The sequence below is a fragment of the Pogona vitticeps genome, chromosome 7 (genome assembly GCF_051106095.1).
Source record: "Pogona vitticeps strain Pit_001003342236 chromosome 7, PviZW2.1, whole genome shotgun sequence".
NCBI lineage: Eukaryota > Metazoa > Chordata > Lepidosauria > Squamata > Agamidae > Pogona > Pogona vitticeps.
This window is the reverse complement of record NC_135789.1, coordinates 28,825,192-28,847,638: the sequence shown is the minus strand read 5'-3', so window position 1 is coordinate 28,847,638 and position 22,447 is coordinate 28,825,192. Positions and strand designations below refer to the sequence as shown.

Here is a 22,447-nt window from a genome sequence, read left to right as displayed (position 1 = left end):
CAGCACTATCATGTCAAAAAGAGGACAGGGAAGGTAGAGGAGAAGTCCTGGTTCTTAAGGACCTTCCCCAACCTCTCTGAATAAAATGGGACACTCGTTAAAACCATCCTAGTGGCCCCTAATAGATCGAAACAAAAGGATGCCATAGGATATCTCCGATAGGCACTGGAGGGAGGGGGGAATGAAGAGAAGACATCAAAGGCACCCAGGATGGTTCAAAGGCCCAACTTTAATTGTCAATTAAGCATGCATAACCGGGAGGGGGGGGCTGCCGAACAATGGCATGACAACCGCAGGACGTCACGCTGGTGTATTATTGTAAAGATAGGCCCGGGGAAAACACAGAAAACAGCTGATTTTGCTGACAAAGTGCTCCCAGCGCATCTTGTAAGCAATCAGCTCCTGTCAAAATGGGGGTGGGGGCTCTCCACTCTGTCACCCAGTATTGTATGGGGCATTCCACTCCAAGGGTCACCCTGTGGTCAGCGGGGTAGGGGAAATGCCAAGATTTAAAAGCAGTTCTTATATTTTTATTTTTATTTCTCGCAGGCACCAGGATTACAGGATCCACTCTGAGAATTTAATACACACAAAATCCATCTATGGAGTCTGTATGAATAACAGCGGCTCTGGAATGGCGGAGAATGATTGAGCGAAGGGGCCTCTCGCCGTATCGTCAAGCTAGGAATTTGCTTTGGTACCAGAACTCCCATCCTGCAAAAATCCAGTCCTGGTTTTACCCACAAGCTTATTTCAGCAGCCCAATTCAGAAGGGCACCTTTTTGGCCTTACTTAAATTGAAAGTTTTTCTAAGAGCACAAATCACCCAGAGATCTATCAGTGGAGTGAGGTGTTCCCATTTAACAGGGACAATACATTGGGCTGCCAATCTGTTTTTGAAGATGCCTTTTCCAAATTAGCCGGGAGTGCAATCTGCAAAGATAGCATATCTCCTCCTTCCTGGTTCAGTGTCCCATCCCAGAATATTCAGAAGCTGAAGAGCTTGAATGAGGGATCAAGGGATGCTGCCTTAAACCAAGTCCTTGTATCTTGATATTTGGGTATGAAAGCTTGCAAACCAGAATTGGATTCTTATGGGAGAGGTGTTCTGTCTGACATCTGATTGTCATTCAGCAGCCATCCCCCCCCAAGTTATGCAAGAAGAAGAAAAAGAAAGCAGAACCAACATCATTCTCCCTGAGAACTGAGTTCCAGTGCTCTCTGCCTCTCCCAGGAGCCTCCCACCATAAGGAAACGGTGCTTGGGTTTGCTGTTTTCCTTTGCCCTCCCCATGCCTTTTTCCTTTCATGCTTTATCATTTTACATTTTAAGCTTGAGGCCAGGGAATGTCCTTGTACAGAGATATAGACATTTCAGGCTGCTCTGAGAGCCTTTCCAGCTGTTAGGTGGGATACACATGTAAAAAATAAATAACTCAGTTGACCCTCTTGAATATATAAATAGGCCCCTGGGCTTCCCGCACAGAAGTGAGTTGACTTGCAAAGGCAGATTTGACAGTCCCAATCTGCACCTGGCAATATTGAAAGTCGTTGTTTGGGTGGGTGACAAAATAGGAGCTTTCACTGGAAAAACGAGAACTAATTTCCGGGCAGCGGACTCTTTCCACAACCTTTCCTCCTAAGATGGGGTGGGACTGCATCAGTGGGTCCCTTCCTCCCCTCCTTCTAAAAAAAATAGGGTGGGAAAGAAAGAGGATGGAGCAGGGTTTAAAGAACCAACAGCAAGTCCCCAAAGTAAAGGGCTGGTGACCCCACACTGACCGCAAGGTGACCCCCAGGCCTTGTCAGAGAGCCCCTTTCAGTTGTTTGCCTCTTCAGCTCCCTGACTTTGGTGTGTAGATTGCAGGTAGGAGAACAATGGGGATTGTTTTCTCCAACAATGCTCCTCGCCCCACACCGCCCAGTCCAGATAGTTTCTCCCCACCCCCCAGATTAAGCAGCACTCTCTCCTCGCCTTGTCGCTTTCCAAGGTCTCCTATTCAAATTTCACCAACCCCATCTCCCCCTCAAAAAAGTGGGGGAAGAGGGGACCAGCGGCACCTTCAAGGCTAATTGATTCATTTGTGCAAAAGTGATTCTGGAGAACAACACACTTCTCTCCAGAGGCCCTAAAATGTCACGCTTTTCGCTTATGTTTCGTTCTCCGAATTGTACTGGTGTGCTTTATAGGACAATTCCTGTCCAGAGTGTCATAAGGTGAGGAAAAAAACCCCACAGCATATACGTTTTTCAGCACATCATAGAAATGAATCATCCTAATGCCAAAAAAAGGTCAGTATTTCATCCTGTCTCCATTGCATTGCATTTTGTAAATACACAATCACAAGAAGCCGGGACTTGCTAGAAAAGACAATAATGGCTAGGAAAGGGCAGCAAGAAAAAAGGGAGACCAAATACAAAGATGAATGTACATTTTGGAGGCTGCTCCATAAGTCGGAGGCAGCTTCACGGCACACAACGGCAGCAAAAAATACACAATGAATTTTGGTTTGCTTTAGAAATATCGGGATTATCTGGTTTTCTTACCGATTATCTTCAGTCAGGCTTAGATGATTTCTTTCTTTTTTTTTAAAGTACACATCAGCCAAAGGTTGTTGCAGAAAATAACGCTATGCAGCACGAAGAGAAGTGCAGAAACCACTATCAGAATACACTCAGAAGTATTTTCAAAAATAAAGGGCAGTGGGAGGAATGGAGTCAAAGCTGCCTAATGGCACATGAACATAATTCGTGCATATAGTACACGCACCCCTATGACATAATTAACCTGTTGGAGAACACTGAAACAATACATAAAACGGGGATTCTGATGGGGGCAGCCCTCTTTCCTTGCACACACAGTGATGCCTACGAATGCAGCAATATCCATAGGTATAAATATATGCTGAGGCTTGCTCTATAATTAACTCAGATGCTGAGTGCCAGGAGAATTAAGTCAAAACGGAACCACAGAGAAATAAGATTCCTTGGCAAACTCCTTCAATTTGCGAATGTGCCATTAAAGAGCAGCGCCAATGTTTCATCCAAACCTCGTTCCTTTTCTGTCCTACGTCAGGCCGCAAACTCCCCCTTTGGCTTACCTGCCATTTTGCTTGGCGGGGAGGAGCTGGCCTGCGCGTGGTGAGGCGATCCGTGCGACAGCAGGAGGTTCATGGTGTGAGGCTGGCCCGTACTGTAAGCATCCATGGCCAGCTTTTGGCGAAAAGCCTCCTCTTTCCTCCGGTTCGCAAACCAGTTGTAGACGCGGACCTCGGTGACTAAATTCGAACCCAAGCCATGCGCTTTGGAAGGCGACACGCCTCGCTGGAGGCATTCAGCCCTAGAGAAATAAAACAAAGGAGACATGTTGGCATTGTTTGCTTGATGGCAGTATCGCTGGCTGATACTTCACTGCTCGATGTCCGTAACGCTTGGGAGCCACCGAGCTTACAAACACAGCCCTACCAAATCGCTCAGAAGTCTTTAATGGCTGGCAGAACTCCACACGGCGCAGGGTTCAAGAGATGGAGCCGGCTCTGCTGTGAGGCAGAGTGAAGCAACCACCTCAAGAAGCAGAGGTCCGGCAACCTTGAAGGACAGCAACTCATTACTTATTTACTTTGCTGCTAGGATGACCATTGGTGACTCCCTCATGAAGAAGATGCTCAAAAACTAGGCTGTTTGAAGAAGTCTTTAGGGACATCCTCGTTTAAAGGTTTGTTTAGATTTTTGCCGGACTGCCCTGCCATCGTTTCGGTCTGCTTGGATTTCACATAGCCGTATTGCTACTTCTTGTTTTATTCTTTTGTTTTTTTCTTTGATGATTCGTTCTATTTGTTACACTATATTTATTCTCAGATCATACAAGCAGATTCAGCATGGGCATCTGCCATGAACGGTTGAGACTCTGACCTGCAATTTTTCGGCACTATCTGCAGAAGGGATAGCGTCCAGCCTGAAGAAGTGAGACTTTACTCACGAAAGCTTGCCATCTGTGCGATTCTTTAAGTGGTTTAATCTCAGCCAACTCCTGCATTTCTACTAACTGTTTTGGATGTAAAACACCCAGAGAAGTGCCCAGCACTAACCGAGCTGTATACAAGTCTATGAAGATAAACAAAATAAATAAAAATAAATAATCAGGTTCTTGAGATAGCCCTGGAAAGCGGTGGGCCGCACCTCTGGCTCGGTGGTAGGCAGCCGAGTGGCTTTCCCTTTGTTGTTGACTTATGCAATGTATGGAGAATAGCAGGTTCTTTTCCCTTTGACACAGAACGTGCCAAGCGAGGGTTCACACAACAGAAGTGCAGCTTGCCAACCAGCTTCCACTTAATTAGAGGTGAGGCCAGAAGACTCCTTGTTCCCTTCCCAAATTTTTAGCATGGATCATCATCGTCATCGTCATCATCGTCATCGTCATTATTATTATTATTATTATTATTATTATTATTATTATTATTATTATTATTATTATTATTATTATTATTATTATTATTAATTTCCTTTACCTGTTACACTCCTCTACCAGGGCTTCCCTTTCTTCTTTGCTGGGGTTCTTTTGCCGGTCGTAGGCCTGGTAGAGAATCTGCTGCGAGGCCGGCCCCCACTTGAAGCGGTTGCGCCGCATCTTCTTGCTGGGGGTCTCGGCACAGGGGTCGTCGATGGGGCTCACGCCCTGGCTTTGCTGGTTGAATTCTGGAAAGAGAAACAGCAGCTGATCTTGACTGCTTTTGTCTGTCATATTTCCAGAACCCTGGACTGTCTGGTTGAATTCTGAAAAGAGAAAGGAGCAGATTTTGATCGGGCCTGTAGCCCCCGGCCACTCAAAAAAGGACAGCCTTCATGCATAGATTCATTTTGACTTTCTGAAGACCCCTTAGCTAGCTCGACCCTCATGTCTTTGTGCTCCGTTTAGGGGAGAGGGCTGCAATCCTGGCTCTACGTTGGCCTGGCTCAACGTGATGATCAGAACCAGGCAACCACCTAGGTTCAGCGTTCAAGTTGCATGTGTTTCAGTCGGAAGAGCACCCACTTCTTGAATTATCAGCTAAAGGGGATAGAACAATGGTTCCCAACCTTGGATCTCCAGGTTGGACTACAACCCCCAGAAGCCTTCACCACCAGCTGTGTTGGCCACCTTGTGTAGTGCAAGGTCATCTGGGGACTCAAGGTTGGGAAGGGCTGGAATAAATGGTAACCCTTTGGGAGGTGTGATTTGGTCAGAATACCTGCGATTCCTTACAACTAACATGTGTTTTACAATCGCCTTTTTTGGACCTCATGCTATCAAAGAAATGCACTGAACGTTTTGAGGCATCAGAAAAGGAGTGCTGAACCCTTCCTCTGCCCATCCATTTCTATCCTCTCACTCGATCCACTTTATTCCCAGGCCAGGGCAGTCAGACATAATGTGGGCAGGGGCTTGTGCACCTTAAATAGCTGCATGACGATAAACCTGCTATGCCACTATTAAAGGTGCAGGAGCCCCTCTCTCTTTTGCATCTGCCCAAGCCTGGCAGCTAGCTGGGAGGAAACCAGATAGAATGTAATATTTCAGAAAGAAAATTGTGGACTACAATTCCCATTGGCAGGCAGATTTGGAGATTCTGGGATTTGTAGTCTAGAAATAGAAGTTCCCCGTTCTGAAAGTGGGCGATCAGTCAGGCTTTGATGTGAGCTTCCTGCCTATGCCATTGTCCCAACCAGGACTGATCAAGGAGTAAGAAATTCCAGGTAGGAAGCTTTTCCTAAACGGGGAACTAACCATGAACACCTTGAAATTTCAACATCTGCTTTTTATGCATCTCTTTAAAATCCCGACAGTCAAGATAAGAAATTGGGGGGGGGGAAAGGAGACCATTGGGCATGATTGGGACATCTACGTGCTATAATCAAGAAGCCCTGGCTCTCTCTTGATTTGTTTATCAAAACAGCGATAATTATTCGAGAAACACCTCGTGATAGCTCGCTTCTCGGGCTTGGGCGGACGGGTGGGGGATCAACAAGATTATCTTTGGATGTGCCAGACTGCAACAGACTAATTGGATCATTCCGTCGTAATGACATTGTTCCCACAAGGAGACGTGGCTGCGTGGGACACAATAGCCCATTTAATTTCACTCAGATCTCAGGAGACAAGAGGAGAAAGGATGGGTTTTTTCCAGTTGGGCAAGGGGAAGCTTAATTCTTTTTTGTCTATCTAATGCAAGAAGGGGAAGGAGAAAGAGAAGAGGAGGAGGAGGAAGGGGGTTAAAACAACAGAAATTCAGTTTCCCAGGGGAAGATGGTTGGATTTAGTTCTCTGATTAACAGGCCGGAAGGTAGAACTGCTGAGTGACACAGCACTGAAGAAAAAAGAAAAGAAAAGAAAAGAAATACCCGGGAAAAGCACATAAACGAGATGGGTCTAGATCAGTGGTTCTCAACCTTGGTTTGCTGAGGCAAAGCAGAAAATGACATTACACGCCCACACACTATTGACAACTGAAGTCAAGGCACAGGGAACATATAACAGGCCCATAAAACAGAACATCCAATAAGCTCCTACTTGTATTGTGAACATGTCGCACTAACCAATTCCAAGACAGTAAAACCTGCTGCCTGACTCTCCCGACTACAGAGGAACATGAGAAACGAAGGTGGGACATGTTTCCAGTTAGCCAGTATTGTCAAGTCCCACTGGCTATAGCTCTCCAGGTATTAAGCTCCCCCTGCCCTATCTGATGATGTCCAGATTTGAACCTGGCACTGTCTTTGTACCAAGTATGAACTGTGCCATTGAGTGCCTACGGATCCTCCCGAAAAACTCCCTCTCCAGCGTCCTAAATGAGGAAGCTTTGGCCTTCCAGCATTTTGGGACATCACTGTTCAGAAGCCCCAGCCAATGTGGGCATTGATAAGGGAATTATGGGGCTTGTAGTCCCTAACATCTGTCCCACCAAAGGTTCCCACAACAGTCTTGCAATGTTTTTACCCTGCCTTTCTCCTTGGAAGGAACCAAGGCAGCTCAACTCAAATCTTTGGATGGATAAGTGGTGAACGTACATATAGCAACAGACAGCCCACTGAAATGCACACCCTGCCCAATTTAAAAGCATACCAGAGTGTTCAAAATCATGGTACTTACGCCTGAGAATCTCTCTTTGCTTCCGGACGTACCACGTATAGAGCGCCGCCCGCTTCTGTGTTTTCATGGGCGTCCCCTTGTTGAGGTGCTGGGACAGGTGGGATTGGTTCAGTCCAGTGACGTCTACCACCTCCCTCTGCGGGATGTTGTGTTGCTGCATGTAACCTTTTATCATCTTTGCAGCCCGCCAAGGATCTTCGCTAAAGGAAAAGAAATAATTTTAAAAAAATTAACTTCCAACTAGTGGAAATTCCTGAAAGATACTATGACAGCCCTGATTGGTGCAGGGTTATATTTCCTACCCTGAAATTTTGGGGGAGGTAGCTCCTTCCTGCTTGGGCTTGAATGGCTAGGCAGATTTACTAGGATAAATTACACCTCTCCCCCTCTCCAGAAGGCACAAATATGAATTTGGAAGCAAGTTATAATCTTATAATCTTAATTTTAGAACTGCACAGCTGGGGAGGCTGGTGGATTATTGAGTCCAGCCCCTGTCAAAAAAAAAGGGGGGGGGGAATCAAACCAAACTCTGGCTCCATAGCCAGAGACTTCAAGCAGAGAGCTAATTGCTTGCCATTTCCCTCGTGACTCAACTAGACTGGTTCATGGTGGACTAATGCAGGTATAGGCGGAGATTAGCATATTTCAGACCCCGACTACATGTCCCTTAAAATCCTCCCACAATCTGGCCATGCATGAGTTAAATGTCAACACCAGGTCATGAGGATGTAGCATAATAATTTCGGAACACCACAAGAGGGAGAGGGTCCCAAGTGGCCAACCGTAGTCTTTCAATTCTGCCACCCTAAACTGTGGTTTTTGCTTTCAGATTTCAAACCCAAATCTCAAGCAATGCTCCAAAGAGGCTCCCATTTCAAACAATGTGACGATCAGTCGCTCTGAGATACGCTCCGTTAAAAGCAAATAACATTGTTTTCTGTTTTCCAAAAAAGAAAATGCTCAGAAATGCGTGCCCCATGTCAGTGACTTCATATGGAAACACCCACAACTCTTCTTGCTAGGACTAAGCCCTCCCCGCAGCTAGATACACGCACATACACACACACAGACATTTGTCATTTGTACTGCTAGATTCTGTGTTGCTTTGGTTGACGAAGAGCAATAACAGCTAAGTTTTGGAAAATCTGGGCACAACTCTATTTGCTTTTGGGATAAGGGCAGAGTGAAGGATATCACCTTTGAACAAAGGTCACCAACTCCCTCAGCTTGGACACACACGTCGGGGTGGTGCGTGTTGTTGGGTCCACCCCCCTCAAAAAAACCACAACGGTTTGTGATTGTTGTCTTCCTTGTGTACCCAGAGCTCCGAGATCAAAGTCAGATGTTTGCTGAGTCACAGAAACTGCACAACCGGCACATGAGTGGGAGCACGAAATCAGATCCGTCCCCCGAGATACGTCGTCGGCCGCTGAGTGGAAATTACCTAACCCCCCAGAATGGCTTGCCTTCCCAGTTTTGGAAAAATTTCAACACCGGGTTTACCTGCCTTCCCCTCCCATCGTTCAGCAACTCCTCGGCCATCTCCGCCGCGTAAAAAGTGGGTAAATAAAACGCAACAACATTCTCCTAAGAAGTATGCCAAGAATTTATTCTACCGGATTATAAAACTCCCCCGTCTCCACCGGCAGAGAACAACCTATCTAATCTATGTCTCTCTCTCTCTCTCTCTGTACACATTAAACAGAAAGGTGGCTCTGTGGTCCAAAAACAGACCAAATGTTTCAAATAACAGCTGTATTGTAGTATTTTTTTTTTGAAAACCGAATCTGATAAATCACTCACCGAATGCTACCTTTCGAATTTTACAAAATTCTTCAAACATGACATTAAACAAACAAAATCAGAGGATTTTTTATTTTTCTGATAGATAAAAGGATTTAGCCCTTTCTTTCCTTTTTTTGTTCCATTTTTTTTTGACAATGTGATCAAATTCACCCCCAGCTTGGAAAGCAGTGTCTTTTTGGTGTCGGCGGATACTCCCCTTTTGCCTGCGTTTGCCAGCTTAGCATCACCCCATCTCCTGAGATTTCAGCATCAAAACCTGAATGCCAATCACTCTGATGGCAGAGGGTGGGACCTTATGATGTCACAGAGGCAGGGCAAGCAAATTTCGGGAAGGGCTTTAACACAAATACCCTTTTTCCCTGAGCCAATGGGCTCCAGTGCCAACTGGAAATGGGCAAGCTTTCTCTTCCTTCAGACATGTTCACCCTGGCTAGGAAAGCAGAGCAATTCCTAAGACATTAGACTTTACTCCTGGGACTTAGAATCCCTACTGTAGGGGTTGATACAAGACAGCACCATCAGCATCCCATCACCAATCTTAAAACAATTTTTTTTCTATCTGAAATAAAAAGACCAAGATCTGGAAGGGCAGAATGAAGGAAAGATCATTAAGTGTAAAGGAGTCACTGGAGATCAAGGCCAAGATCATCCACACTATTATATTCCCAGTTATTCCGTATGAACGTGGAAGATGGACAATGAAGGAAGTTAAGAGGGGAAAAACTCAATTAATTTGACATGTGGTGATGGAGGAGAGCTTTTTAGGTACCATGGGATGACAAATAAGTAGGGTCTCACTCAAATCAAGCCTGAACTCTCTCTAGACAAAATGGGCACTATCATACTGAGCAGATCATCACCGAAAGATTGGTCATCAGAGGGTAAACTGGCCACAGCACGTATGAAATTTACATGACGACACTCTTCAACCACTGAGATCTACACCAGAAGGAAACAGAAAGAGAACCAAATCAGAGATCTTCAAAGTATTTGAGGTAATGTCCACCTTCTGTGGACCCCACCCCGACTCCGTTAGTCTGCATGAATCACTGCTTTGCCTATGAATCCAGAGCAATAAAGAGGCTGGCTCAGAACAGTGACTCATGCAGAGATGCAATACCTTTGGGGATAGTCTCTGGCTAGGTGATAAAGCAGAGTTCCTGATCACAGGGAAAATAAGTAAAATAAGGAAAGGCTGACCTGCGTCTTTCTGTTCCACACAAGGTGGCCACGTCCTGACCGAGGATGAAACCCTGAAACTAGGGATGCATTCTGGAGATGTCAAAGTGGAGTGGGGGGGGGGGGACAGACAACTGCAAAATGGTGTGTGTCTGTACAAGAGACAAAACAGAAACTCTGTGATGAATTTAAAAGTCAATATGTGAATTCAAGCAACAGCAGCCCTAGAACATGAAAGATGGCGGAAAAGACAAGGGTGCCTCTGAGCACGTTTAAAAGGAAAATCCTCAAGCCACAATAATAAAGTAGGGTGGTCATGCTGGAAGCATCTCAGTCCTGAGGATTCCACAAGCAAAGCACAAGATTCAGAGAAGTGACCCCCAAAGCCTGAAACTTGGGGCCAAATCCTGAGAAGCTGAGGTATGGGGATGGGATCTGGAGTCCTTTCTGATTCTGACATGCCATGGCATAGATTAAATGTTAGCAGCTTGTTCCCAAAGGAACAGAAAGCAACCTCTTGAGATTGCCTTCAAATCAATTTTGTTTTGAAAACCATGCATCAAAGACTGGACTTTAAAAACAACAACAACAATGAGAACACAACATTCAGTTAGTCATAAGAATAGACGTTCTATTCCGATCCCGCGCCCAGGCCAAAGAATCAGCTTTCAGGTCTAGCCGTGCACCTCCGGCCCCAGCCAGTTCATGACCAGTCTGCCCACATGACTTTGCTGTGGAAAATCACCTGCTTTCCTCGGGCAGAAGGCAGGACGACAGGTAAGCCAACCAGTGGCTAAGAAACTACGGTGACAGATGGAAAGGACTCTGCAAAAGAACGGGGACCCACCACAAACACGAATACTGTATTTCAGATTTGTGTCATCAGTCTTCAGTTGTGTATCCTTTGATATTACAAGGGTATGTGCACATACACATGCACATACACAAACACAGAGAGAGAGAGAGAGAGAGAGAGAGAGAGAGAGAGCAAAGTAGCCACAATAATCCCTCAATGATTGAGTTTGGTGTAGCATGTTTAGAGAGAAACACTGTATCGGGACTGTGGGTCTTATAATGATTCTCTACACCAGTGGTCCCCAACCTTGGGCCTCCAGATGTTCTTGAACTACAACTCCCAGAAGCCTTCACCACCACCTCTGCTGGACAGGATTTCTGGGAGTTGAAGTCCAAGAACATCTGGAGGCCCAAGGTTGGGGACCACTGCTCTACACGGCCTCGAGATTTGTAGTGAGGAAGGGGGTTTGTCCCATGATTATTTCACCAATTCAAGCATAGCAGGGATGAATGTCAAGCTGAGAGGTGGCGTCTTGTCCTGATTAAGGCCATCAAAGACCAGATCTTGTTTTTGAGGTGGTGGTTCTTCTATGTCTAATTGTAAGGATTTTGCCATTTCTATCACTAGTTGAGAGTAAAAACCTTCTAATGGGGAAGGTGGGTGATTCTCGGTGACATCAGAAGAAAGCGTAGGTAGATTAAAGGGAGATTCTTGAGAAACATCAGAGTTGGAATCTGGAATGGAACAAGAAGAGTCTGAAGATGGTGATGGATGTGGAGGTTTCGTCGTCGATACCGAGGTAGGCGGTAACTGTGGAGCAGTATGTTGTTCAGTGTCGGTAGGAGGAGGGGGAAGGACCCTTATAAGTGGTAGTAACTCGTAGAGAGGTTTGGTGTCGAGATTGTTTGGAGGATTGTCCCGCCCGTTTGGATTGACAGTGTTTTTGGACAGGTGGGAGAAGAGTGCGTTTGAGAGCTGATTTGGTCGGGATCAACATGCGGTGTGTCGATGTCTGGTAAGCAGTAGAAGGGCGAGATGGATATACATATCTCACTCTTTTAGGCTCGTCACAATATGCATGCTCAATCAAGACATCAGGTTAATAGGGGTCAAAACGATGGTATGGATCTCCCTGTTCATATCTAGGTTGGTACTGAGATGGTTCAGGATAGTAATAATATTCCCTGTGCGGTGGGTCATATTGGACCGGCGACAGGTGTTGCCTCTTTGCTCAATGTTAGAAGAGTCATCAGGACGGGTTGGGGCCTTCAATGCGAACATCGAACTCAATTTCAAAGTCGACTTCGAATGGTCCTTTTGCCGAGGTGAAGGATTCGTCGGGCTCGATATCGGGCGAGGAATTTCACGATGTTCAGGAGTTGGAGACGTCCATGGGAGGTGGATTTAAAGATTTTTCCCAGAGATAAGAGCAGAGCCTTTGGAGTCGTCATTTTAAGGCAGGTTTTGTAAGCTTTTTACGTTTGGGACAGGAGCGTGTTGGATGTTGGATCAATAATCCCAACAATAGTACGATCGCTCTAACGTTCTGAAATAGGTCCAATCTAAGTGGTGGCAAGAAGGGACTGAGGGGACTTCTGGCAGGTGGAGCATGTGCTCCATGGAGGAACGTCGCATGTCTTCAAGCTCCAGAAACTTCCAAGAGGTCCTACGAAGGCGCAGAACAACCCAATTGTGTGCATTCACAGAGGCCAGGAAGAAGAACTTGCAAGTTTCCCAAAGCCTGGCTAGCAAGATGGCTAAAAACATCAGAAAGAAATTAGGATGAACTGAGGATAAGCGAATGCGAAAGGGTGGAGAAAGGGGTGGGTGCATCTTTAATATACAGTACATGAAAGAAGGCCCAGGTAGAGCAATATCCTCTCCATATCTGTTCTTTATACCTGTCTGTTTCCGTGCTAGCTTCAAGGTGATGACCTTGACCTCAAACAGTTGGGGACCTCAATACTTGACAGAATGACCGCTATAGTTATGTTAAAAGAAACTTGTTACAAGAAACAACTCCAGAACTTCCCCAGCAGAGGCTAATAATGCTACCTGGTATAGTCCAAAAATAACCAAAACTTTTCCATATTTTGTTATTCCAGAATGAATAGAATAGCTATAGTAAACTACTTTAAAAAAACAACAGCTATGCTACAGATCTCTGGCCTGTGGTCAAAACCACACCCTATAAGTAGTTTAAAGTTAGAAGTAACTTTAAAAATTACAGCTCCATTACAGCAAAATAAGTATTGCATTACAATCGTAATGTATCTTAGTTATGACTTAGATACTGCAAAAAAAAATTACTGTAATTGCAAATAATCTGTTCATAAAAGGTTACCTTCAAACCTTTGCCTGCAAGTGGACGCATTACCATCACCAACATCAAGTGACGAGGTTCACCTCTGTTAAATTGATCACAGCATCGATAATTCCCCAGGTAGAATTTCCCACCTTTTCCAATGCAATGCTTTTTCCAGGGAATCAAAGGCATGCAACCTGCATCCAGCTGCCAACAGCAGAATAATCCCATGTCGAGAAAGGAGGTAGAATTCTCCCCACACCCTTGTGACTTGTGTTTCCTACAGAGAACACAGCCCTGACCTGCATGAAGTGGTGTCTACCATCAGACAACATCTGTTTTGCATCATCTAGGGTTGCAGATGTTGAGCTATGATCCACAGAAGGCATGCAGGGAGATGTTCCCAAAAGCCACACTGCAAGTTCTCTGTGGACAGCTGTCTCCAGGATCATTTCAGATGTATCTTTTGAAGTAAGTAGGTTGTGACTGTGGTTTCATAACCTATGGTATAGTGTGTGTGTGGGGGGGGTCATGTAAGGTAGAAGGTCCAAGATTATTTTTTATAGCAACCACTGGGCCACCGTCCTTGATGGAGTACCAGCATCTGGATGAAGTAATAACGAGGCTTTCGTGTTTTACTATTGTTCATCAGAGACTGTTCCACTCTGCTACTATGCAGGATGACGGAGCTGTCTCAAGAAGAAAATACCCAGTACCATGAAAGATTACTAAATAATTATTTCTTTACTTTTACAAAGAATTGTTCTACTTCTACTGCCAGGGATGGGTAGAAACACCAATGGGTTTTCTTCTTGACGTCTTGGTCTGATTTCAACCGGCTTTCCTTGCCATGCACCTTGATGAATGAATGGGCACCATTTTTTAGCTTGCTCCGGAAAGCAAAATCATCAGGGCCAGCTCTGAACAAAGGGCGCCTCAGACAATGACAGAGACCAGCAATGCCTTTCCTTTCTTTGGGTGAAATTCTTCTTTCATGGATCCGTTTCTTTCCATGATTCTGCTTCTAAACTGGAAGGTTGACTTCAGCTAGCTGAAAACCTCTTCGCAAAAACCGGAGTCTTAAATCCAATTACGGGCAGAGCAGTCCCACTGACAACATCTCTGGATGTTTAAGTCAATACTTAAGTAAACCCCACTGATTTGCTGGGTCTGCTCTGGTGCGGTGTCACAGTTAGATTTAGGACCCAACTACTGTAGAACCTACGCAACCCAAAGTTTTTTCCTAAGCACCTTCGCACAGGTTAGCATCCAAAACCTGGAAACATGACTTTGAAACATAGCAATGCCTGCATGAAATCTCAACATGGTTTTTTAAAATCACAGTAAGAGTCTCCTTGAAGATAACTAAGATAAATCAAGCAAGAAGTTAGGTAGATGAGTGTGGATGGGCCCCCTTTGTGTTGGAGGTCTGTTCTATGCCATCCTCGAGTAGGCACGTTTTCAAGATCACTTCATTCATGACTTCACCAGCTGTCACACTTTTCAACTCATACGCAACCTGCCTAACTTCACATTCAAGCTTGGGGCGCAAATTTTAAAATACAGTATGATTATTAGTATTCAAAAAGACCAGACACAGTCAATCAAAATTATAAAAACAATGAATAGCATTCATTATATAACTGATACAAGTTTTAACCAAAAACCTAACTATCTTTTAAATATTGGCGCAGTATGTATACTATTCCTAATATTGCTGGGTTTTGTAGCTCTATCTGATGTTCCCATGGTTTTTTGTAGGCTGGCAATTTATAATTTTTTGCATAATGACCAGGGTACTAACTTTGCCCCTCTATCATGTCTAGCTCTGCAATCTGTTTCTGCAATCTCTGGACATTTGCAGATGAGGTGTGACACAGTTTCATATTTTTCTTGGCAGAATCAACATTCGCTGTTAGCACTATTATTATTATTATTATTATTATTATTATTATTATTATTATTATTATTATTATTATTATTATTATTATTATTATTATTATTATTATTATTATTATTATTATTATTATTACAATATCATGACATCCAAAGTCCCGCAGCCAGCCTGACAACAAAATATCTTGAGCTCACCCTGGCTAAATCATAGGATGAAATCCATAACCCTGTTATGGGTCATCCTGTTTTTACTACCCACCAGGAATAAGGTTGCATCCGGGGTCAATAAGACCTCCCTTGCTTTGGGAAAAGTTTCTTTGAGTGGTGCCAGGCCAACAAAATATTTGAAAAACCTCCCAGCAGGCTGGTCACAATTTCTACTCTGTTTCTCTTTGTTCGTTTCAGGCTATGCGCAGAAAGAAGAGACCGCATCTCTGCTGAGGTTTTCCTTCCTCACTGTACAATGCACAACTCACCAAGTTCACACCAACACACAAACTGGATTTGATTTACAACTCTGCCAGTGAATACACCCCCTTTTCTTATTCTTTCTCTTTCTCTCTCCCTTAATTGCTAGCCCTCGTGTTTCATTCGGTTGATGATTTATAGAAATAAATTAAGCCCAGCCAAAAGTCCCACGTGCTGGAAGTTTATATGGTGTGGTATCTTCTAATGTGATCAGATTGGGAGGGGGGTCAGATAGGCAAAGAGAGAGATTTACTTAAACAATAAGCACTGGCTTATTATCGCATCAGGGATTGTAGTGCCCAACATTCTCTTTCTCCTTTTGCTAGGCATGGGTTTCGGAGGTATAGTGTGTCTAAAAATGGAGGTTCTACTTAAACATACTAGCCACCTGGTTCTATAATAAATGTAAACACATGGGCCAGCTTTGGCTTTTTGATCAAACATTTCCAAAGATAGAGTATTGCATATAATGAGCACATTGTGAAATACGAAATAAATATACGAAACTATGTCCTTTTGTCCCCCAGAGGAAAGGACATGAACCTCACTGCCAACAGTGTGCAGCTGGGCAGTGAAAACATTCTGGCTCCATTTTGCTTTTAATGATTTTTAATAAAAGATTGGCTGTTTTAACTGTGTTCTTTTAAATGTTGACCTCTTCATTGCCCCCTACCCCTTTTTTTTTCTGTTTCAATCAGGGTGGCTTTCCCCCCTCCCCTTCCCACTATTTTTTTTCTTCTGGATTGTATTTTTCTGTTAGCCTATGTGCAAAGATTTTCTTGCTTTTATAAACACAGAAATACATTTGAAAGGAGAGGCGTTTTTTTAGTTTTAATGCCCACATACACTGTGTAGGTTCAGAGGCACATTTTTTTGGACACATTTTTTTTCCCTTATCATTAAATGCAACCGCGTAATTGCTGAGAGGGTGCGGGTTACGCCTAAAAATGAGAAAAGGCCATAGGTGAAGGTGGCAATTTAAAACACGGATCTGTAGAGCGACAGAGGAGGATTCAGGTGACCTGGGTTCGAATCCCCTCTTGGAAACTCACTGGCAGAGATGGGCCTATTAAAAATATGCCTGACATCTCTCACAAACCTTGAAAGCCAATTTGGGTTGTGACTCATAACGCACACACAGGTCTCGTCTACCTCCCTGTTTTGGGATGGTAGCAACTGCAGTCCTATACCTTGTACAACACAAACACAGGACTAGGATCAAATCTCCTGGAATTCAATCGGCCAGTATAGGATTGTGCTGGATACTGGTTTGGTCTGGGTCCATACTTTCAGGCGCCCTATACAGTAAGTTGTTAGAACTGATGGGTTGTGACCACATTACAAAGGGCCAAAGTGGCTCTAAAAGCAGCCCAGTTATGGACACAAGCCTATATAGGCCTACTCAGAAGTAAGCCCCACTGCTTTCAGTGGAACTCGTTCGCAGTTCAGTGCCTGTCAACATACATTGACTGATTCCAGTCTCTCCAGCACCCACAGCGATTATGTTATGCGCCTTTACTCACAAGCAAGCCCCTCTGAAACCACAGGCCGCTTCCCTACCAAGGAAGCGTGCCTCGGGGGTCCCACCCTTGGTCCGGTTTCCAAAACCATATCATCCAGTTTCCTGAAAGGTAAACCCATTGAACTCAATGAAGACTAAATAGCATACATGTTAATTCCTCCATATGCCGGTTTAACGAAACGGTGTAAATTGACAAGAGGTGGGGAGGAGGAGAGTTGGCAGATGACTTCGGGTGTCCACTATCAGAACTGATAAAATTACCCTGCAGTGGGAAGTTTGAAAGGGTTTACAATTCAGGTCCAGAGCCACTCTGTTCAAAGTGATGAGTTTGTCCTGGTTTAACCCGGATGGAAAATCACTATTATTATTATTATTATTATTATTATTATTATTATTATTATTATTATTATTATTATTATTATTATTATTATTATTATTATTATTATTATTATTATTATTATTATTATTATTATTATTATTATTATTCAGCCTCCTCCCTCCCCCGGGCAGCTATTACTTGGATCCGTATGTGATTTAAATCACTGAGACTTTAAAAGAAAAGTGAGTCTACCAATGCTCACTAACTTCATGCAAAACCTTTCTCTCTTTCTGTTTGGAGGGAAACACACCTTAAAACGTACACGCCCTAAAGGAAGGAAGCCCGCGCGCCCCACATACCACCTTGAACTACAACCTTCTGGAGTAACTTTCGCTTACAATAATTCAAATAAGAATAAGGGGGGAAAACGTTGTCTCTGACGCTGAACAAATCGCAAGGCTATATTAAGTGTTTATGGGGGCATTCGTTAGTTTCATTATTTAGCAGTCGAGGGGCAGGGGAAGACACACGGATAGAATCGGCCTTCTTGAAATCCCATAGAAGTCAATGGGCCCGATCCCCCGATTTAGGGCTGGGCAACAAGGAAAATCAACCCGTTCGCAGGAATAAAGCGCTCTCCAAAACCTTTAATTCCACCCCCCCCAAAGAGGCGCAGCCTCCATTCTGCCTCTCGACCCCCCCATAGTAAGAGGGCAGAGGATGGCGTCTCGCTTGATCCCACAATCCGAGCCACGTTCGTTCCCGGAAAGAAGGTTCCTCGAACTTTCTGCCTTTCCTTGGCGGAACGTCCGAATTAATCCGTCGGCTTTGGCTTCCGAGGAGATCGGAATTGTAGGATGGGGCTGCGAGAGTGCCCTAAGAACTCAGGTCGCGATCCTAAACAGCTCCCCACCCTCGCTGGGGTAAACCCTATTTGAATTCATCAAAAACCGGAGTTTCTCTCCCCCCCCCCCAAAAAAATGCGTTCAATTCAATCATTTCTGTTACAAAAATCACAATTCTTCAGTTAAGAGTCTGATTTAAAAGGAGAGGGCCATTTTTTAAAAAGCCCTATTTAGACTCGGCTATCCTTCTTAATTTCTATCCAGACACCATTCTCCAGCAGAATTAATCCTACAAATAATATAAATGTGTTCGGGGGTACCTTTAGACGGCGAGCCATTTTGAGCGGCCCTTCTTCTCCCGCTGCCCTGCGAAACCCAGCTAAACCAGGAATAAATTCCCAGCTCCTCTTTAAATTGAGGCGTAGTAAGTTAATAAATAGCAGAGTTTATTTAGTTGATATTTTGCTAAAGGGAGAAAAAAAAAACCACACACACACCACTACCCTGTAAACTACGAGGGATAAATAAGTAACCAACTTCACGAAGTGGACTTTGCGGGTGGAGAGCATTACATTTAAGTAAATACCCTTAGTTTAATAAAAGAATATTTCAGAGCAGGGGGTTGGGGAGTGAAGAGAAAATAAGACAGGTTGAAAGCCCCAAAGATTTTTTTTTGAGGGAAAGAGGAAAAATATCTCAGTTAGCAGTGAAAGGGTTTTACTCGGAGTTAATTATTATTAGAGCCAATTTTCTGCAAACGAATGCCTTTTCTATGAAGACAATGAGCCTTAATTATTATTCTTTTTATTAGGATGGCTTTTTATCTGCATGGTGATATATGGGAGTTGTCTAGCTGGGGTGGGGGGTGGGGAAACATACAGAGAACCTAAGAATATTATACACTGTTGATTACGTCGAAGGTTTATTTATTTTGGCTCTCTCAGAAAATATGGGAACTGTGATCTACACACGTGTAACGTCAGAACATGCCGAGGATATACACCACTGAATGCGGAGGGTGTCTTTATTCATAGGGGTTATGTTTGAAGGGAGGGCGCACGTGGAGATGTCAATTTCCGATCAAATTACTAAATCTTTGAGGTTTTGTTAGGAACAGAGGTATGGGTCACTCCACCGACGGGTTATATTAGATGTTTATTTGATCTTCCACACAAAATGCATATACCTTGGAAGTACCATGTACCCTCTTTCCCTGTGCGTATATAACATTCTATTGTAGATATTATACGTTGGGATTGCTATTCTGTACACACTTTCTATACGACAAATGGAACTCCGGGCGTACTTCTAAACGCCATCCTTTAAACAATCAACGCTGAATTAAAATCGTCCCCTTGTTATTCAAACTCATCTACCCACCCACCCCGGGATTAAATAATACTTCTTCTGTCTGGACGCTCACTTCTTTTTCTTTCTCCACTGGGCCGGTTTTTGATACGCATTTGAACAGAAAGGGCAGGAGAAAATAGTAACTGGAAACGCGACGTGTAGGTAAGTCGGATTCTAAGCAAATAAAAAAACAGTCCAGAAGATTTATCTTCTTGGGTTTCTTTTAACCCTCCTTCAGATAAATCCTGCACAGGGTTTAGAAGTAAGTTTCGTTGTGCTCAGTGGAGCTTACTCTTAGGTAAGATGGATGGCACTGAACCCCTAACAATCATGAAATATAGTTTGTTTATTTTTTTAAATCAAGGTGTTACACACAGACGTCTTGCCTCAAGGGCAACCCTTGAAATCCTGCAAATAACTAAGAAAATTGCAGTCGTGTTTCGTTTATCCTGGCAATGTTTACAACTCATAAGGGCAGGAACGTATTAGGAAATTGGGGGGGGGGGAGGCAGCTTTTCTCCCCCTTCACTGGGATGGCAGTCCTGAAAGCAGGCTTGCCACCAGTAAGTTCCATTCAACATAGGGAATAAATGCAGATAATACGGCGCTGGATGTTCCTTTCCAAAAAGTCCGACATAATCCCTAGGAAAGATCCTTGGAATCGAGATTAACCAGAGTGAAAGAATCCTATTCTTCGGGGAGACTGTTTCAATCAACGCCATACATGTGAATACGCGGGGGGGGGGGGGAGGACGAGAGCCCACTTCAAATCTTTTGTTTTGAGACAGGTAACAGCGTATCAGCAGGTACGAGCCCCACACATACACAAAATACTGAATCAAAAGTTTGGAACCACCTTTCAGAGGAACAGATTGATGTTACGGTGAACTTTCCTGGGTTATAATCCATTATTATTATTTTTAAAAATGGAAAAGTCGATTGTGTGGGTGTGTGACCGAGGGACAGATTGATTGGTTTTGTTTTTATTTTAGTGCAAATAAGGGGAGTCTAAGAAGGCAGGGAGGCCACAAAAGTATGGGTAAACGAACGCAGACAGACAGAATCGATTGATGGTCGTCGCCTGTGAGAAGGCTCTCTGGGTGTAGGGGGAAAGTTGGGAGAGAGACAGGCTTGAAACTACACTTTTTAAGAGACTGGATTCTGGATAATAATACAGTATAAGGTCGTTACAACGTTTTTGGTTAAGCTGCCAAGCATAAAAAGGCCGGGAGGAGAAGGCGGAAGCCAAGGCTTGCAACGTTCGGTCGGGTTTGGAACATTCCCACCTGAGCATTCCATCCCTTTGATCCCAACGTTCCATCTTTCCTACCCGAATCTTCCACGCGAACGTTCCACCCCTTTGATCTGAGCTTTCCGCGCCCGCGGGCCCTGCGCCGAAAGGGCAGCTTCGCCCCAGCACTTCCCACCGCCACCCCCCCCCCACGTTTCCCTTCTCGCCTCCTCTTACCTGATCATCCGCTCCACTTCGGCCCTTTGCTCCACCGCCTCCTCGGTGTTGAGGGCCTGCAGCTCCCGCAGGATCTGCGGGGTGTCGAAGTCGTCCCCGTCGTCCGAGCCTTCGTCCCCGGACAGCTTGCCCTTGCTGTGCCCGTTGGTGAGCGTGTGGAAGACCGGTTTGCTCTCCGCCTCGCCGCCGCTGGTGCTGGGCGACAGTTGCAAGTTTTCCAGCTTGACCCCATAGCCGCCGCCGCCGCCGCTGGCCACGCTGGTGCTGCTGGGGTTGGCGGGGCTGGGCATCAGTTCCTCCAGGGCTTGGATCAAGACCTCTTTGGTGACTCCGGAGGTGAGGAGCGCGTCCAGAAGTTCGTGTTGCAACGCGCTCAGTTTGGACACCATTTTAATCCAGGTGATGGGGGGTGGGGGGGAAGGACCGAGGGGGAAAGGAGAGGGCAGGGGGAAAAAAAGGCACACGCGGGGGCCCCCCAGCCGCCTCCCCAAAATCCACCTTCTCCGCACTGCAAACCCCACAAAAGTTCCCGCCTGACACCTGTTCTCGTCTCCCGGGAGAGCCTGGGCGAATCTCCCTGGAGGAGGATGCCTCGGCGGGCCTCTGCTCCCATTTGATCGTCTCCATTAGGCAATATAAGATATGCAAATGAAGTGGGCCGGCGGGGGCATTCTTGCCCCATGCAAATGACGGGGCAAGAGGGGCGGGGGGACCCAGGAGGGGAAGGGGCAAGACGTGTGGGTTCTCTCTCTCTCTCTCCCCGCCTGGTCTCATAAGGAATCGTACCTCGGGAGGAGGAGGGGGGGGGCTAGGGATCGCCAGATTCTCTCTCTCTTCCCCCCCCCCCCCCCGCGCTTCATCTTTTGCCTTCTGTTGTACTTTGAACCTGTTGAGACAGCGAGAGAGCGCTTTTGGATTAGGAAGCCCAGGTTTGTGGAGAGATCCCCGCCGGCGGCCGAGAGTCTCTCGGTTTTAGACATCGGTTTTAGACATTTGTGTGTGTGTGAGAATCTGGACATCAAGGGGCAAGGATGCGAAGCCGATAAGGATTCCCTCCAAACACACGCGCCCATCTACAAAAGGTTTCTTTCTTTCCTTCTAAAGATCAGATTAAAGTCGATTCTCGCCAGATCGACCCTCACTTCCTGCCGCGAGAAAGCGGGGTGGGAGTGGAGAGATTAAAAACCGGGCACTTTTTAAATATACTGTCGGTGGATCCATTTCCTTGAAAGGGTCCATCTAAAGCCTGAGAGCCGGTCGATTTCACTTTGGAGTGAAAAGTCCTTGATTTTTTTAAAATTTCATTAGGGACCAGGTTTCCTGAGAGGAGGAAATGCATCAAAAAGAACTCTAATTATTTTTTGAGTC

General features: G+C 45.0%; 1 protein-coding gene across 3 annotated transcripts in view; it reads right to left on the bottom strand.

The window, feature by feature from the left end:
* The window catches only part of HNF1B (HNF1 homeobox B), a 46,138-nt gene extending 24,009 nt beyond the window's left edge, over nt 1-22,129 (bottom strand). Inside the window, exons 1-4 of one of the 3 annotated variants that reach the window (XM_072978495.2) lie at nt 21,080-22,129; nt 7,126-7,325; nt 4,508-4,772; nt 3,101-3,339 (exon numbers count right to left, since the gene is read on the bottom strand). In XM_072978495.2, coding sequence (XP_072834596.2) covers nt 3,101-3,339; nt 4,508-4,772; nt 7,126-7,325; nt 21,080-21,468 — 1,093 coding nt within the window. In that variant the 5' untranslated portion in view covers nt 21,469-22,129. The remainder of the gene's footprint in view (nt 1-3,100; nt 3,340-4,507; nt 4,773-7,125; nt 7,326-21,079) is intronic. The other 2 variants (XM_020786957.3, XM_020786956.3) reach the window with 2 other exon arrangements.
* Between the last annotated feature and the right edge of the window lie 318 nt (nt 22,130-22,447).